At 39.1% G+C, this 17,167-nt stretch overlaps 1 protein-coding gene across 1 annotated transcript; it reads left to right on the forward strand.

Moving 5' to 3' along the window:
• The first annotated feature begins 1,036 nt into the window (after positions 1 to 1,036).
• LOC124798955 (piggyBac transposable element-derived protein 3-like) lies at positions 1,037 to 9,517 on the forward strand. The gene is made up of 4 exons (XM_047262489.1): positions 1,037 to 1,111; positions 1,198 to 1,311; positions 1,505 to 2,755; positions 9,500 to 9,517. The coding sequence occupies exons 1-4, from the start codon at positions 1,037 to 1,039 to the stop codon at positions 9,515 to 9,517; spliced, it is 1,458 nt and encodes a 485-aa protein (XP_047118445.1).
• Positions 9,518 to 17,167: the final 7,650 nt, after the last annotated feature.

Here is a 17,167-nt window from a genome sequence, read left to right on the forward strand (position 1 = left end):
AAGTCGAATGAGCATGGCACAACAATTATAGGAACTTTCCGTTTCCAGCAAGGACTACCAGATATTGGTTTCAGAAAAGCTTGTGATGCTACCAGTATGCACGAACTGTTAAAGAAATAAGAGCTTAAAAACGATATACAACTAAATCGAACATGCATGCACAACGCATAACAAGTCTCTCAATAATTCAAATACCTTTTAATCGTTTCCAAAAGTCCTCTGAACTTCAAGTCAAAAGCACGGCGAACATACGAAGCGCGCGAGACGTTTGGCAGAAAAATGGCGCCAAAGCTAATCAACCAATCATGTGCAACTTCACCTATGGCCACTCTCTCTATATCCCTTTATTTACCAGCGTAGCTTATAAGAAACATCGTCTTTCCGTACATGTATTTTGCATCAAACCGATTTTAACTACGCTTTCTCACTGTTTACTTGAAGCTCTATGCCAGTAGTGACTGTTCCTGACAACAAATGGCAGGAATTAACGCGCGGGAAGAAGAAAACAATTGTTGAGCGTGACTAGTTGCTGCAGTCTTCATTGTGAAGAATTGATGATAAAAAACGGGTAAAATATGTAAGTTTTGCGCTTTCGTTTACAGTGAAATAATTATCATGTGTTGTGACAATCCTTCCTGCATAAGTACATCATACATTTGACTTGCATAATGATTTCCGGATAAGATAAACTGCGAAAAACCTTATGTTGCTTCAAAGCAACAGTGGAATTGAGTGGAAATTCCGTAACATAATGCCTCGCTTTACAAATCTATTGATGTAGGTGCTTGAAATTTTGCTTTGCAGGTATAAAATCACATTCTAGACAGTTTTTAAATATTGCGTCACCATGTCTGACTTTTTGACTGATGCTGACCTAGAATCTATTACGAATTTACCCGATAATGAGTTCAATGCATACATTGATGTCCTTGATGGGGATATATCAGAAGTTGGGGACGAAGATAAAGAAGAAACTGTCGAAATTGATGAAAGTTCTCAAGCTATTTCCGAAGCAGCTGTCATGAATTGAATTCAGATGGTGGAAAAGGAGGATGCAGCTGAAATTTCGGCAATTAGAGAGGAGCAAGAGACAGAATATGAATTTCCAAAGGTAGGGATCACTAACAGAAGTAACAATATTGAGAAAGTACATAAGTATAATTACGTATTTTCGACGTCAATATCTTTAAATTTCAGGCTGATGCAGTCAGGAGTGGTAAAGTTATTGATTCTCAGCCAAAATCAGATGTAAGCGACAACAATACAAATGAAGGAGCACCATCTACACGTGAACAGCAGCAGCAGCAGCAAGTAAAACATAGATGTAAGCGTAGTGATTATAAATTCAGAAAAACTGATTTTGTCGTACAAGACACAGATTGGTAAGGATCACTTCCACCACCACCAAATAGAGAAAATGACACCTTTGCAATATTATAAAATATTTGTGAATGATGACGTATTTGAACTCATTGCTGTGTAGTCCAATATCTATGCTTTGCAGAAAGGTTCAGTTTCGTTGCAGACGAGCAAAAATGAAATGGAGCAGTTTGTTGGTATTTTACTGCACATGGGGATAATCAAAATGCTTTCCATTCATTTATACTGGTCGAATGAGTGTAGATATTCACCAATAGCTGATGTGATGAGCAGAATTCGCTTCTTCCAGCTACCATGGTATTTTCATGTTGTCAACAATCAAGACTTGCCTGAAGCTAATAGTAACCGTGACAAACTCTTCAAGATTCGCCCACTTTTATCTGCATTGCAGTCGTCATTGAAGACACTCCCTCCAGAAGAGTACCAAGCTGTTGATGAACAGATAATACCAATTAAGGGTAGAAGCGGTTTGAAACAGTACGTAAGAAATAAGCCTCGCAAGTGGGGCTACAAATCTTTTACGAGAGCTGGTCCTTCAGACATGATGTATGATTTTGAAATTTATGTTGGCAAAAACACCTGGAGTGATAGAGGATTAGGTTTGACTGGGGATATTGTTTTGGCATTGACGGAAACATTGCCAGAGAAACAGCATTTCAAGGTGTTCGCTGATAGTTGGTTTTCGTCTATACCATTAGCAATTGCCCTGAAAGAAAGGGGTATTGAATTCTGTGGCACTATCAGGACAGACAGGATGGGAAAATGTCCGTTGAAAACTGAAGTGGAGCACGAGAAAACTGGACATGGCTTCTGTGACTGGAGAGTGGAGGCAACAAACAATGTAGCTTTAGTACACTGGTTTGACAGAAAATGCATAAATTTCGTGTCAACATATGCTTGTGTTGAGCCCATGGCAACATGTAGACGCTATTCTGCATCTGAAAAGAAATTCATTGATGTACCTAGACCTTACATAGTGCAAAAGTACAACAAACATATGGGGGGCGTGGACCTTGCTGACATGTTGATAGAGCTATACTGTATCAACTTGAGGTCACGGAAGTGGTATATGCGCATTGTGTACTGGTGTTTGTCTGTAGCATTTGTCAATGGATGGCTACTCCAACGACGCCTTATGGTCCAACGTGGCAAAACCTCAAAGATGCCACTCCTGCAGTTCCAAGCTAATATTGCTGCAGGTCTACTGCTTGCGAGGAAATCAGCTTCCCAAAAGAAGAGAGGAAGACCAAGTTCTGAAATGTTGACAAGGACTCCTGCAGCAAAAAGGACTGTATGTGCAGCTCCAGTTATGGATGAGCGTTTCGATGGGTTCGAACACTTTGCAGATATGGTAGAGAAGAAAGGTCGATGTAAAGTTTGTATTAAGTCTACTACACAAATTTTTTGCACGAAGTGTAAAGTGCATCTGTGTCTCACAGTAAATAAGAAGTGTTTCCACATCTTTCATGGAATATAATAACTTCATAAGGAGAAGATACAACACACACTGATGTCTGACAAGATACGTGAAAGTTTGCAGTACAAAAATTTCAAATTTTTACTAATACACAGAGTTGAATTTGTTAATTACTCGAAGGAAAATTAGTCATCACCACATTGTCAACAATAAAAATGCTGTGCGCAGACTTCTAAGCTGTAAAATGTGATGTATAAACCAATATTTTGCTTAAATGAAGCCATGTTTATTGAATTTTGTTCCTATGATGTAACTACCTGTAAGAACCACTATTGCTTAAAAGCAACATCCAAAAATTTTTGGAATAAAACATATAAAAAAAGATTATATCATATTTTACATTTATGCACCTAAATAAGTATAGAAACGAGTGCTGATATTTTTTTCTCAAACTTCGAAATTCGGTAAAGAAAGGGGTATACAGGCTCTCTACTTCTAAATGCAGATAGGCGATATTATGCGCAGGGGCGATATTTGAAACACCTACTCTATCATTCAATCTTGCGTCGATTTCAGTGCGAAAATTTTTGGCTAAGTCATTGAATTTCTGTGAGATCGTGTCATGCAAATCCTTGAATACTTGTTTTTGTTCTTGTTTCATTGTTTTTAGATTTTGTATAACTGTGTTTTGTTGGTGTTTTAACGTGTTCATATCTTGTGTCAAGTATAAATTTTGGTATTCATATCTTGTTTCATATCGCTGAAATTTGTCTTCATACTATGTAATTTCGTGTTTATGTTTTGATAATAACTGCCACAGAAGTGCATCAGTTGTATTAGTGTGGTTGCTGTCAGCTGAACTTCCCGAGTTAATGTTTGTGTTGTGAAATAGTGGTGTTTGTAACGTGTTGTCAAGATTCATATTTGTATCGCTTTCCAATTTTTCATTCATGAGTAGTATACGGTATCACTCTGGGGGATGCGTGACATTGTCTCGTCAATTGTAGACATTGTGTCGTCAAGGTTATTCTGCTGTGGAGTGTCGCTATCATTTGTCACACCTGCGACACTCATCTCTGACCTACTTAAATCTTCTGCAGTAGGCATGATGGCGCCTGAACTTCAGTTGTTCCAGTGCGCAATTCTACGCCATCTTGGCTGATTGCGTTTTCGCTATATTTTATATTTTTCTGCCATGTTGTATGAATATGCAAAAATAAAAATTTCATGAAAAACGCCAAAATTTTGTATGCTAATTATTACACTTGATAATTGTAATGTATACAATGTCAAACCCTTTTTTACGTCTGTTATGATACGAAAACTATTGTGTCCGCAATTCTTTATGTTTTACTGACAACGCATATCGCACTGAAAAATTCCTGTAAATTTTCCACCATAAAATTCAAGGAAGGGAATAATGAGGAAAAGGTTTCTATCTACATCAATAGAGGCGCTACCAAGCGGAACCAAGCAAGCAAACTTTTGTAGCCGCCCTGCCTTTGCTGCTCCGAACAAAACAGCTTACTATGGAAAATATCACATAACCTGTGTCCAGTTCTTATTTCTATCCAAAATTTTCCCCTCAATTTTTGCCTTTTTGCTTCCCGTGCTCCGCATTGTGATTCATTCAAAAAGAAAATGCAGACAATTAGTTTTTATGACTAATGACAATGTCATGTAAATTTCTTACTATAACAATAGTTAACAAACCCTACTTAGAACCGGTGCCCTGAAGTCGTGGCACTTAGGTCCCCAATTGTTTTATAGTAAATAAAATAAAAAATGGAAAAAAATTTAAAGTATAGTACAATTGTATAAACGTAGGCTTCCGTGGCCATTGTCACATTCACTAATAATTTTCTTGGTTTATGACCGCATTGTCAGTACATTTAAAACTACCGACGTTTCGGTCCCTTTTGCAAGGTACATTATTTAGCGTGCTCCTGTTTACTGCTGAATGAGAAAACTTTATTTCTTATATACTGCAGACTGCATTGTCAATATATGTAAAACTACCAACGTTTTGGTCCCTGTTGCAAGGCACCTTCTTCAGGGTGTTTTTGTTTACTGCTGAATGAGAAAAATTTGTTTCTTATGTACCTGCAGATATATAAGACACAAAGCTTTCTCACTCAGCAGTAAATAAAAACACCCTGAAGAAGGTACCTTGCAACAGGGATCGAAACTTCTATAGTTTTATATATATTGACAATGCGGTCACAAGCCCAGAAAATTTTTATTGAATATAGTACAACTGCATTATTAGTAAATGTTCTGTATTTACGGAATTGTGCTATTCGAACTTCCTCTTACATTTTAATTGCAGATGCAGGCAGCCGACTCCAAGGACACCATTGCATGTCAAAAATTGAAGAAAATCCTCCCAACTAGGCTCCACTCCACTTCAGTAAAAATGCTTAATACTCTGTTAAGTCTTCTCTTATTCAGAATCACATAAGATACATAACACTTGTAGCACGTCATACTTCGAGCAATACATCTTAACCATCCTTCTACATACAAGAGAGCGAAACAAAATCACGCCTTACCATACATTCAAAATTAATGTCTTTGCTGACTCTTATAGTCGATCGCTGTTTCATTTCTTTTTTTTTTTTGTAAATTTTATCTTTACCATATCCGGGGGTCTTTCACCATGTACCTACACAAATTCTGTACTCTAAACGTACATCCTCAGAAATTTCTTCCTCAAATTAAGGCCTATGTTTGATACTAGTAGATTTTTCTTAGCCAGGAATGCCCCTTTTGCCAGAGATAGTGTGCTTTTTATGTCCTCCTTGCACCGTCCGTCGTAGGATATTTTTCTGGCGAGGTAGCAGGATTTATTAACTTCATCTGCTTTGTGATCATCAATCCTGATGTTGAGTTTCTCGCTGTTCTTATTTCTGCTACTTGTCATCACTTCCATCTTTCTTCGATTTACTCTCAGTCCATATTATGTGCTCATTAGACTGTTCATTCCACAACAGGTCCTGCAATTCTTCACTTTCACCGAGCATAACAATGTCATCAGCGAATCTTAACATTGATATCTTGTCGCCTCGAATTTTAATCCCACTCTTGAACTTTTATTTCTGTCATTGCTTCTTCGACGTATTGATTGAACGGTAAAGGCGAAAGGCCGTATTCCTGTTTAGACCCTATTTAATCCGTGCTCTTTGTTCGTTGTCTTCCACTCGTATTTTTCCCTCTTGGTTCTTGTATATATGGAAATTTTCCCATCTTTCCCTATAGCTTACCCCTACTTTTCTCGGAATTTCGATCACTTTACACCATTTTACATTATTGAATGGTTTTTCCGGGTCGACAAATCCTATGCACGTGTCTTGATTTTTCTCCAGTCTTCCCTCTATTATAAACGAATACTTGAGAACTGCCTCTTTAGTGCCTTTATCTTCCGTAAGGCCAAACCGATCATCATCTTACAGATCCTCAGTTTTCTTTTCCATTCTTCTGTATATTATTCTTGTCAGCAAGTTGGATGCATCAGCTGTTACGCTGATTGTGCGATAATTCTCGCACTTGTCGGCTGTTGCTGTCTTCGGAATCGTGTGGATGATGTTTTCCAAGAAGTCTGACGGTATATCGCTAGTCTTATATAGTCTACATGCGAACGTGAATAGTCGTTTTGTTGCAACTTCCCTCAACGATTTTAGAAATTCTGACGGAATGTTATCCCTTCTGCCTTATTTGATCTTAAGTCCTCCAATGCTCTTTTAAATTCTGATTATAGTACTGGATTCCCTATCTCTTCCCTAACGACTACTGTTTCTTCTTCTATCACAAATTCTCCCTATCACGGAGCCCTTTAACGTACTCTGTCCACTTATCAGCTCTGTCCTCTGCATTTAACGATGGAATTCCCATAGAACTCTTAATGTTACTACCCTTACTTTTAATTTCACCGAAGGTTGTTTTGACTTTTCTATGTACTGAGTGAGTTCTTCATCATTTCATTGTAGATTTCTTCACATTTTTCAAGGAGCCATTTCAGCTTGGCTTCCCTCCACTTCCAGTTTATTTCATTCCTAAGTGACTTTTCCCTGAAGATTTTTGCATTTCCTTCTTTCACTGATTAACTGAAGTGTGTTCTCCGTTACATATGGTTTCGCTGCAGTTACCCTCTTTGTATCTAATTTTTCTTGTGACCGCCCGTTTTAGAGATGTCCACGCCCCTTCAACTAAACTGCCTACTGAACTATTAATTATCGCAATATCTATAACCTCCGGGAACTTCAGACGTATCTTTTCACTCCTTAGTTAGTACTTCCATATCGCACTTCTTTAGGCACTGATTCTTCCTTACTACTCTCTTAAACTTCAGCCTAGTCTTCATCATTACTAAATGGTGATATCTATAACTGCTCCTGGGTGCGCCTTACAAACCAACATCTGATTTCGGAATCTTTGTCTGACCATGATGTAATCTAAATGAAATCTTTCCGTATCTCTCGGCCTTTTCCAAGTGTGCCTCCCCCTCTTATGCTTCTTGACGGAGTATTCGCTATTACTATCTGAGAACTCATTGTAGAACTCAGTCTTTCTCCTCTCTCATTCCTAGTACCAAGCCCATATTCTCCGGTAACGATTTTATATGCGCCTTGTCCTACAACAGTCTTCTAATCCCCCATGACTATTAGATTTTGATCTCGCTTTCCTGTTCTATTGGCAGGAAAATCTATAAATCCCTCGTCTGAATCCCATAGTCGGCCACCATGACCATCACTCAACTCAGATGATAAGTAAACATTTGGCCAGGCTTGCATAAATCCACCATATGCTGCCGTCGTTCTGCGAGCTTCGTGGTTATTACCTTCATAGAATACACAATATGTGTCGTGAGGTTAAGGTTTTCCCAGCGGATGTAATGAAGGCAGAACTGTCCGATAAGAGTCAAGGTGGCAAAGTTCTCCTTTCACATACGCATCCGGTGTGATACCCGAGAATTTTTCCATCATATCATCATTTTAAGTCAATAGCAATAACTTGATAGTGCCCCCCCCCTCCCCCACCCCTCTTGAGTTATCTTTGTAGTCAGTCGATATGTCAAGGTGTATTTCATGAAAGACTGAAGAACTTTAAGAACACAAAAATAATCTAACGTATCTTTGGTACGGCTGTGTGATAAGAAATTAAGGAAATATCTGCAATGACAACATTTCCGCCATGACTGTAATATTGGCCATTTCGACTATTATATTACTATCAGGCGGGTAGTTAGCGTGGATGAGCACAGGCCATCAAACTGTCAGGCTACTATAATATAGCGTAATAGCGGAAACTGAGCAATAGTGGAGCGCAGAGAGTAATTACAGTCGATGACTGAAACGTCACTTAAGAAATTTTGTATTTCTGTGGTACGTGCCTGAAGGAAAGTAAGTTGGAAATACTTTCAGTCAAATGGATGATGTTTGTTTCGATGCATTTACAGTCAAACTGGATTCTCTCATGGTATATCTACCTTTCAACCTACCAAGTACTGACAGCTAGGATTATATTTAATGCAACTCTTTTCACCATTCAGAACAGCAGAAAGATCCGAATGACACTGCTGATTCCTCTTTTGGGATAGACGCAACTGTCTGATAATACGTCATGTATCTACTACTACTCAAATGCACTTATTCAGCATTACAACACTGTATGGGTGAGAAAGGAGGATACAAGATGAACATCACCGAAAGCAAAACGAGGTTAATGGAATGTAGTAGAATTAAATCAGGCGATGCTGAAGGAATTAGATTAGGAAACGAAACACTTAAAGTGGTAGATGAGTTTTGCTGTCTGGCAAGGAAAATAACTGATGATGGCCGAAGTAGAGAGGATATAAAATGTAGACTTGCTACGACAAGGAAAACGTTTCTGAAGAAGAGAAATTTGTTAAAACTGAGTGTAGATTTAAGTGTCTGAAAGTATTTGTATGGAGTGTAGCGATGTATGGAAGGGAAATATGGACGATAAATAGTTTGGACAAGAACTGAATAGAAGCTTTCGAAATGTGGTACTACAAAAGAACGCTGAAGATTAAAGAGGTAGATCACGTAATTAATGAGGAGGTACTGAACAGAATTGACGAGAGGAGTTTGGTTGGTAGGACACATCCTGAGGCATCAAGGGATCACCTATTTAGTATTGGACGGAGGGTAAAAATCGTAGAGGGAGTCCAGATATGAATACATTAAGCATATTCAGAAAGATGTAGGTTGCAGTAGTTACTCGGGGATAAAGAGGCTTGCACAGGACAGAGTAGCATGGAGAGCAGCATCAAACCAGTCTCTGGACTGAAGACCACAACAACAACAACAACAACAACAAGGATGAAAACCGATAGCACAATTCAAACAATACTACCAATTCAAAAACCTACAGCTAATGTACTCGACGACAGATCATTTGGACCAATTGAATTATCCTGTTGCTTCGTTAAAACACTTTTGAATATGTGATTAACATAGACTGAAACGGTGGACCGAATCGAGTAAACTACTTCCTATATTAAAATTTGGTTTTCGCAAGGGTAAAAGTACGCTAGACAACCTCTCCATTTTGTCAAATGAAATTCAAGTGGCTAATCCTCTAGTGCTGCTTGCAGATACTTCTGATGCTTACACAATGTATTACCTCCAGTCATGCTCCAAAACTTATTACATATGGACTTTCAGTTCAGTTTTGTTTCAGGAATCTAATAGTTTGTAAGTGCATGTAAAATACTAGCACATCAAAAAAATGAACTACAAGGTCCCAGAATTATTTGAAGAGTATCCCAAGGGGTTACCGTAAGCCCACTTCATGACATACTCTACAACTCACATTTCAGAACAATTTTTTCACCGTCAGTCAGGATTTTTCAGTATGCTGATGATGCAGAGGGTGTCCAGATGAAACCTCTTTGATTTTCAAAACAATAAAAAACAGCTGTGAGACGCAGATACTTGCAGCATCGTGTAAAATAATACAAAACATTTTTTACAAAAAATTATTACACTTCTAAATGGGCTCTTTTCTAAAATCGTAAAATGTCTAGCTGCAGTCTCTCATTCCACATTCGCACACCATGTCTGCGGTGATGGAGGCTATTTCAACCAAAATTCCTCTGCGGAGATCGCCTTAAGGTCACGAACAGGCGAGACATACAGAATATCTTTCACATAACGCCAGAGGAATAAATGGAGAAAGATTATGTCCGGAAATCGCGGTGGCACTTGGATGGTCCGTTTCATCCCATCCATTGCTGTGTAAATTTTCGGTTCATGAAGTCACGAACACGTAGGCTCTGTGTGATGGCGCTCCACCCTGCTGGGAGATCACATATATCTGAAGGAAAAGAAGCTGAGAGGCAGAAAATTGCTCGAGCACGTGCAGGTAAACGATTCCTGTTACTGTTTATTCGATGAAGCAAATTGGTCCAACCATGCTCTCTTTCATCAGCGCATGTCACACATTCTCCTTTTCTCTGTCTCTGATATGTTCGTGAAAACTGCGAGTGTTATGCAGATTAACCTTCCCACATTTGTGGAAGGTTGCTTTGTCAGAGAAAACGACATTTCCTAGATATTTGGGATTTCGTCCGATCTGGTCCAACCATCTCAACAGCAAATTCGTAAGTAGACAGCGAGTCGTTTTGCTTCAATGCCTGCGCAATTTGAACTTCGTAAGCGAGCAAGCGAAGTTGTTTACGCAGCACCTTGTGAACTGTCGAGCAAAGGATGTTGGCTCTCGCGATGCTTGGCGAACTAACTTCGTTGGCCTTCTCTGGGAGATCTCTAAGATCTCTTCTACCATTTCATCAGATGAGCGTTTTCTGCCAGCACTTGACGGTTTTCACTCCCTGTGGTTTGGAACTTGTAATAACAAGCCTTAATCATCTTAACGTCTGGTGGCTCCCTTTGCAATTCATGTTGGAAATTTCTTTGAACAGTAATTGGTGATTTAGTTTCTGCATATCACACCATGCATTGAGCTCTTTCTTGAGGTGTAGTCATTTCTGGTAATTATTTAGCACCTAAAACAAAACGAAAGGGATCGTTTAAAAAAAAATCTGTACAAAACATTTTGAGCTACTTTACATGTTGCCGCAAATTGAAAGTATCTATGTCTGAAGTTTCTTTTAATTGCATTTGAAATTCAGGAGATTTCGTGTAGACAATCTGTATGTCGTGAACAAAAATTTATCCTAAATGGAAGCTTTATCAGATCAGGCACTTACAGTATTAATTTCCTTGGCTAAATGCAGATGGCATTTCAATATCGGAAAAGAAACGTATACAAATTAGAGAGGATTTCACTCTACTGGACTACAACTAACTTTCCTTTAAAGTCTTTTTGCACTTTCTGGACAGGAATTTAGACTTATGCTTCACGTGGATTAGCCATATTAACATATCATCAATAAAACAGAACCATCTGTAAATGTTCTGATTTCAGCAGCTTGGTAAGTAGCTTGTCTCTTTCTTTTTCTGAAACTGTGCATGGCTCTGATAAGATCAATACTCGATTAGAAATCATAAAAAGCTCTTTCTAAACTCTTTAGTTGTCAATATCGTTATATTAGGCTATGACTGGGAAGAATGTTATCCACACCAAAAACTGCGCTATTAGTTGAAACTGTGGAAAAGATGGTGTGAGTCAGAAAACGACTGTTACTGAAGAAGACCCTTCTACTAAAGAATTTTAAGACCCAAATAATATTTTACCCTAACTCTTCCATTAATTTCATTCAATGGATGATAACATCATTCCAAGCTCAACTCAATTTCTTGCTTATCCATTAGCATTACTGGCAGCAAACACCTTTTTTGGCGTTCAGAGTCATTTCTTATAACGTATTTTGATTAGAATGTTTTTTTAGCATCCTGCTAAACATGTTATATCGTCGATTCTAGGCGGGTGGATCCACTTCTCGTATTTTCTTCAGTGTCACTGCCGGAAAACTTCTTTAACTGGCCTTGTTGGATAGTGTATAATTCGTAATCATTCTGCTAGCATAAATATGAAATAACTGAAGACGTCGAATATTACTGTAGTTCACGATACTGTGTTTTCAGAACCGCCGTTTAGTTAGGAAAATCTGCTACAAAAACTAGAGCGCTCCTCTTTTTCCGTCTCCTCAGTATAAGATCCACCATACGACAATATCCATCCGCCTCTCTTCATTTCTTTTAAGACAATTGAAAATGAGACGCCGGCATAGATAAAATTTTCCAAATCGCCAATAAAGGATACACGACGAGGAAAAGTAAAGATCACGGAACTAAACGGAAAGGGTTTTGTTACAGCCCGAGGGACGTGTGATATACGAGTACACGCTCACTTGTTAGCACTAAAAAGGTGTGGATTAACAGTGATTAATTTGGCCGAGACGTATTTTTTGAACTCACTAGCATTTACTGTCGTTTTCTTTACAAGTTTTATAGATATTTGTTTATTATTATTTCTTGGAAAACATTCCCCGTAGCTAAAAATACCTCTACTTCATTCAGCGACAGAGAAGGAAGCATACTTAGATTTTTATATTTGTTTCGTCAGAGAAAGACAACGAAAATAATCTCTTTGGATAAAACCTAACACCGGCCACTAAATAAATTTTGCTGAAATGATAATAACAATAAAAATAGTAACCAGTCAATCTCTACGCTGTCTGAGGGTGTACATGTGATATTACAGGGTCTCCAGCGCGACAACAATGTCAATGTTTTGGTACAACTTCACTGCTGGCGCTGTCTTTTGTTACACTTCTCCTTTCCACGTCCCGGATCTGCTATTTTTCGGAACCAATGCAAAAACTTTATTGTGGTGCCCCCATCCCCCCTCGAGCGTTTGAGATAGGACGTCAAAAATTAAAAAAAAAAATCGATTTTTCAGTAATATGTACATTTTATAGCGCTTATGTTTCTGAAGAAAACATATGTTCGAGGAAATGTAAGACTGTTATTCGGTCTTCAGTGTACCAAAGCGAAGTGCCACGCATCCTCGAACAGCATTCTTCCATCACAAGTTACAGTATTTCGCTCTGTGGAATTCAAACGTATATAATTTGTAATGGAAACCGTCAAACTTATATTCAGGACAGTGGTAATTAAAATATCCTGTGGTGCCTCTCCTGCTCCTAATCAGCCTGTTTGACATTCAACCTTCATTAAAAAAAAAAAAAAAAAAAAAGAGAGAGAGAAAACTCACAATTAATACTGGGTGGTATTATTTGTGACCGGGAGAACAAGAACTCTTCAGAACATTTGCACTCTTTACCGCATATTAGCAAATAAGGAAGAAACCGCTAAGAGAACTCCAACGATATGACAGGAATGGGACTTGATCAAATACCCTAGACTCTCGCTAATCCGGCCCTCAGTAGTTCGGCCTCTCAGTAATCCGGCGCATATCCAAAACCACGTGCACAGTGAATTATCCTTCGCAACAATGCTTAGTTAAACAATACTTTATATACTGTATTTGAAATTGTAGCTTTCTTTACAGTTCGGGTCAGGTCTTCTGAAAGGGAACACTTAACGCTAGACCTCAAGCAGAAACTCGAAATTTTAGATAAGTTAAAACGAGGTTCTTCGCAGAAAGCAATTGCTGCTGGGTTGAATGTTGGGCGAGCAACTATTTATGACATCAAAAAGAAAGATGTTGTTCAACAGTACTCAACACAAATGGATAGTAAGTTGGGAAAACGAAAGGTTATGCGAAAGAGTGAGAATGAAGAATTATAGATGGTTCATACAACAAAGCAGTAAAGGAATTTCAGTCAGTGGCCCGATTATAAAGGAAAAACAGATGCATTTAACAAACAACTTGGCGGTAGTAACTTGCTTGCAGCGAGCGAAGGTTGGCTATCAAAGTGGAAAAAACGACATGGCTTTCGGCATCTGACAGTCACCGAGGAAAATCGCTCAGCTAACGATAAGGATGCTGATGAGTTTCTAAGCAAGATACGGAAGATAATAGAGGAAGAAGATTTAACTGCTGACGCCTTATATAATGGTGATGAAACAGGACTCTTTTACAAGATGCTTCCTTCAAAAACATTAGCTGCCAAGGACGAGAAGGAAGCTCATGGTTACAAGCAACAGAAACAATGCGTAACATTAATGGCGTGTTGTATTGCAATGGGAGTCATAAACTACCGCGTATGGTGATTCTAAAATTCCAACACCCTTGTTGTTTTCAACTCACTGACAAAAAATACTCTACCAGTGCAGTTCTGATCTCAGAAGAAAGCGTGGATGGACAGACATATATTCTCTCGGTGGTTCCATGAAACGTTTGTACCAGCAGTGAGAAAAGAGCTAAAGCAGAAAAAGCTTCCACTCAAAGCTATCCTTATAATTGACAATTCTCCCAGTCATCCTTCAGAAGTTTTTATAAAGTCAGATGGTACAGAAGCACTCTTTCTCCCACTCAATGTGTCAGCCCTAATTTAATCCATGGACCAGGGAATTTTGGAATCAATTAAAAGTCATTATCGACATTCACTTCTCGTCTCCTTGCTAAACGAAAGTGAAAACGACTTTATCGAGACTATGCTGAAGGCGTGGAAAGCAATTAACATGCCGAAGCATGGGACTAAGAGCTGGAGGAAATTGTGGCCATCCATTGATACCGAGTTGGATCCAGTAGTGAGTGAAGCGACGAGCCAGTCAATTCGGAGTTATCAATTAGTTTGTACACTGACATGTTTCACAACCTTCCAGGAGGAAGATGTTACTAAGTGGGTGAATGAGGAAAACTGTGATACGGACCAAACTTAACAGATGAAGAAATAATCAAAAACGTGCAAGAAAGTAATGATGAAAGTGATGAAGAAGAGGACACAGGAGGAGAGAGCATGAAGATTTCTCACACTGCTGGTGCCGAAGCTGCCGAGGTCTTCCTCGAGAGCATTATGCAACAAGAAGACACGCGCAGTACCAATGTAATGCTTTAAAGCGGATGCATGACAAAGCATGCCACCGGCGCGTATCATCATTGCGACAGTTAAAAATTAGGGACCAGTTTCATACGACTGTATAATTATATACAGTATACAGTCAAGGACTAAGTTTTCTTTGAAAATTAATGTATTTTAGGATTTAATAAAGTACATACTCTACGTCTTAAAATTGTATCCTTCGGTTTAATATAGTACAGTACACTACATTTCCTATGTTAAAAAAAAAATTAAAAAACAAAATAAATGAATAAAATAAATTTCAGACATTCAATAATCGGGCACTTCCGCTAATCCGGCACCCTTATGTGCCAAGAATGGCCGCATTAGCGAGAGTCTAGTGTAGTATCAAGATAACACGCTCGAGAGTCTCTCTCCCGACGTCAGGAGAAGAGGTTCCCAAACGTATGCCCTATTATATCAATTGTAAGCAACTGTTGCACCAATCAGATAATTTGCTCGTAAAACTATTGAGATATTCACAATGTATACGACAATCGAAAGACTGAACATCTTTTATGGCGAATGTCGTCAAACTATTAGAGCAACGGTGCTGTTGTTTGTTGAACGTTCTAAAAACTGGAAGTATCGAGAATATAGCTCTCCAAACAAAAAGGAAAAAAAAAGGCTCTGAGCACTATGGGACTTAACATCTGAGGTCATCAGTCTCCTAGAACTTAGAACTACTTAAACCTAACTAACCTAAGTACATCACACACATCCATGCCCGAGGCAGGATTCGAACCTGCGACCGTAGCGGTCGCGCGTATCCAGACTGAAACTCCTAGAACCGCTCGGCCACACCGGCCGGTGGGCGCTAATGACCACTGTAGTTGTGCGCCCTAAAACCACAAAAAAAACACCGGCCGGAAAGCAAAATGAGGAGCAACTGATGAAAAGAATGAAACTAACACTTCAATTGCAGTAACACGCCATGCAGATGTCTCTAAGAGGCATCTTGGAAGTACGAGACGGTTCAATCAAGCTAGTCTTTTGCGAACACTACAGTCAATCGCATTTCATCCTCTTCGCATTTCGCTGCATCCATAGCTTCATGACAGTGACTTCCAAATATACAGGGTGAGTCACCTAACGTTACCGCTGGATATATTTCGTAAACCACATCAAATACTGACGAACCGATTCCACAGACCGAACGTGAGGAGAGGGGCTAGTGTAATTGGTTAATACAAACCATACAAAAATGCACGGAAGTATGTTTTTTAACACAAACCTACGTTTTTTTAAATGGAACCCCGTTAGTTTTGTTAGCACATCTGAACATATAAACAAATACGTAATTAGTGCCGTTTGTTGCATTGTAAAATGTTAATTACATCCGGAGATATTGTAACCTAAAGTTGACGCTTGAGTACCACTCCTCCGCTGTTCGATCGTGTGTATCGGAGAGCACCGAATTACGTAGGGATCCAAAGGGAACGGTGATGGACCTTAGGTACAGAAGAGACTGGAACAGCACATTACGTCCACATGCTAACACCTTTTTATTGGTCTTTTTCACTGACACACATGTACATTACCTTGAGGGGTGAGGTAAACGTACACACGTGGTTTCCGTCTTCAATTACGAAGTGGAATAGTGTGTCCCACTGGAAACGCGTCGACGTATGTGATGTCAGTATGATGGTGCACCTGCACATTCCGCAATTAACACTAGGCTGACCCTTGACAGGATGTTCGACGGGCGTTTCATAGGACGTGGAGGACGCATAAAATGGCCAGCCCGTTCTCCTGATCTTACACCTCTGGACTTCTTTCTGTGCGGTACGTTAAAGGAGAATGTGTACCGTGTTGTGCCTACAACCCCAGAGGATATGAGACAACGTATTGTGGCAGCCAATAAAAAGGTGTTAGCATGTGGACGTAATGTGCTGTTCCAGTCTCTTCTGTAGCTAAGGTCCATCACCGTTCCCTTTGGATCCCAACGTAATTCGGTGCTCTCCGATACACACGATCGAACAGTGGAGGAGTGGTACTCAAGCGTCAACTTTAGGTTACAGTATCTCCGGTTGTAATTAACATTTTACAATGCAACAAACGGCACTGATTACGTATTTGTTTATATGTTCAGATGTGCTAACAAAACTAACTGGGTTCCATTAAAAAAAAGTAGGTTTGTGTTAAAAAATATACTTCCGTGCGTTTTTGTATGGTTTGTATTAACCAATTACACTAGCCCCTCTCCTCACGTTCGATCTGTGGAATCGATTCGTCAGTGTTTGATGTGGTTTACGAAATATATCCAGCGGTAATGTTAGGTGACTCAAGGAAGACGGTTCAAAATCCACGCTGATTCAAAGAAGTGGACAAAAACAACGCTCTTGGTCTATCAACGTTTGGTGCATATTTTCAAGATCCGCATCATTGGTCTCCTTTTATTGAAGGGAATCTAAATA

This window comes from Schistocerca piceifrons, chromosome 5, assembly GCF_021461385.2.
Source record: "Schistocerca piceifrons isolate TAMUIC-IGC-003096 chromosome 5, iqSchPice1.1, whole genome shotgun sequence".
Taxonomy (NCBI): domain Eukaryota; kingdom Metazoa; phylum Arthropoda; class Insecta; order Orthoptera; family Acrididae; genus Schistocerca; species Schistocerca piceifrons.

What these genes read in the sequence shown, in the direction of transcription:
- LOC124798955 (XM_047262489.1), top strand. Translation starts at nt 1,037, where the DNA reads ATGGTGGAAAAGGAGGATGCAGCTGAAATTTCGGCAATTAGAGAGGAG. An exon ending in CAGAATATGAATTTCCAAAG is followed by an intron (nt 1,112 to 1,197) that starts GTAGGGATCACT and finishes TTTAAATTTCAG; the next exon opens with GCTGATGCAGTCAGGAGTGG. An exon ending in AACAGCAGCAGCAGCAGCAA is followed by an intron (nt 1,312 to 1,504) that starts GTAAAACATAGA and finishes TATGCTTTGCAG; the next exon opens with AAAGGTTCAGTTTCGTTGCA.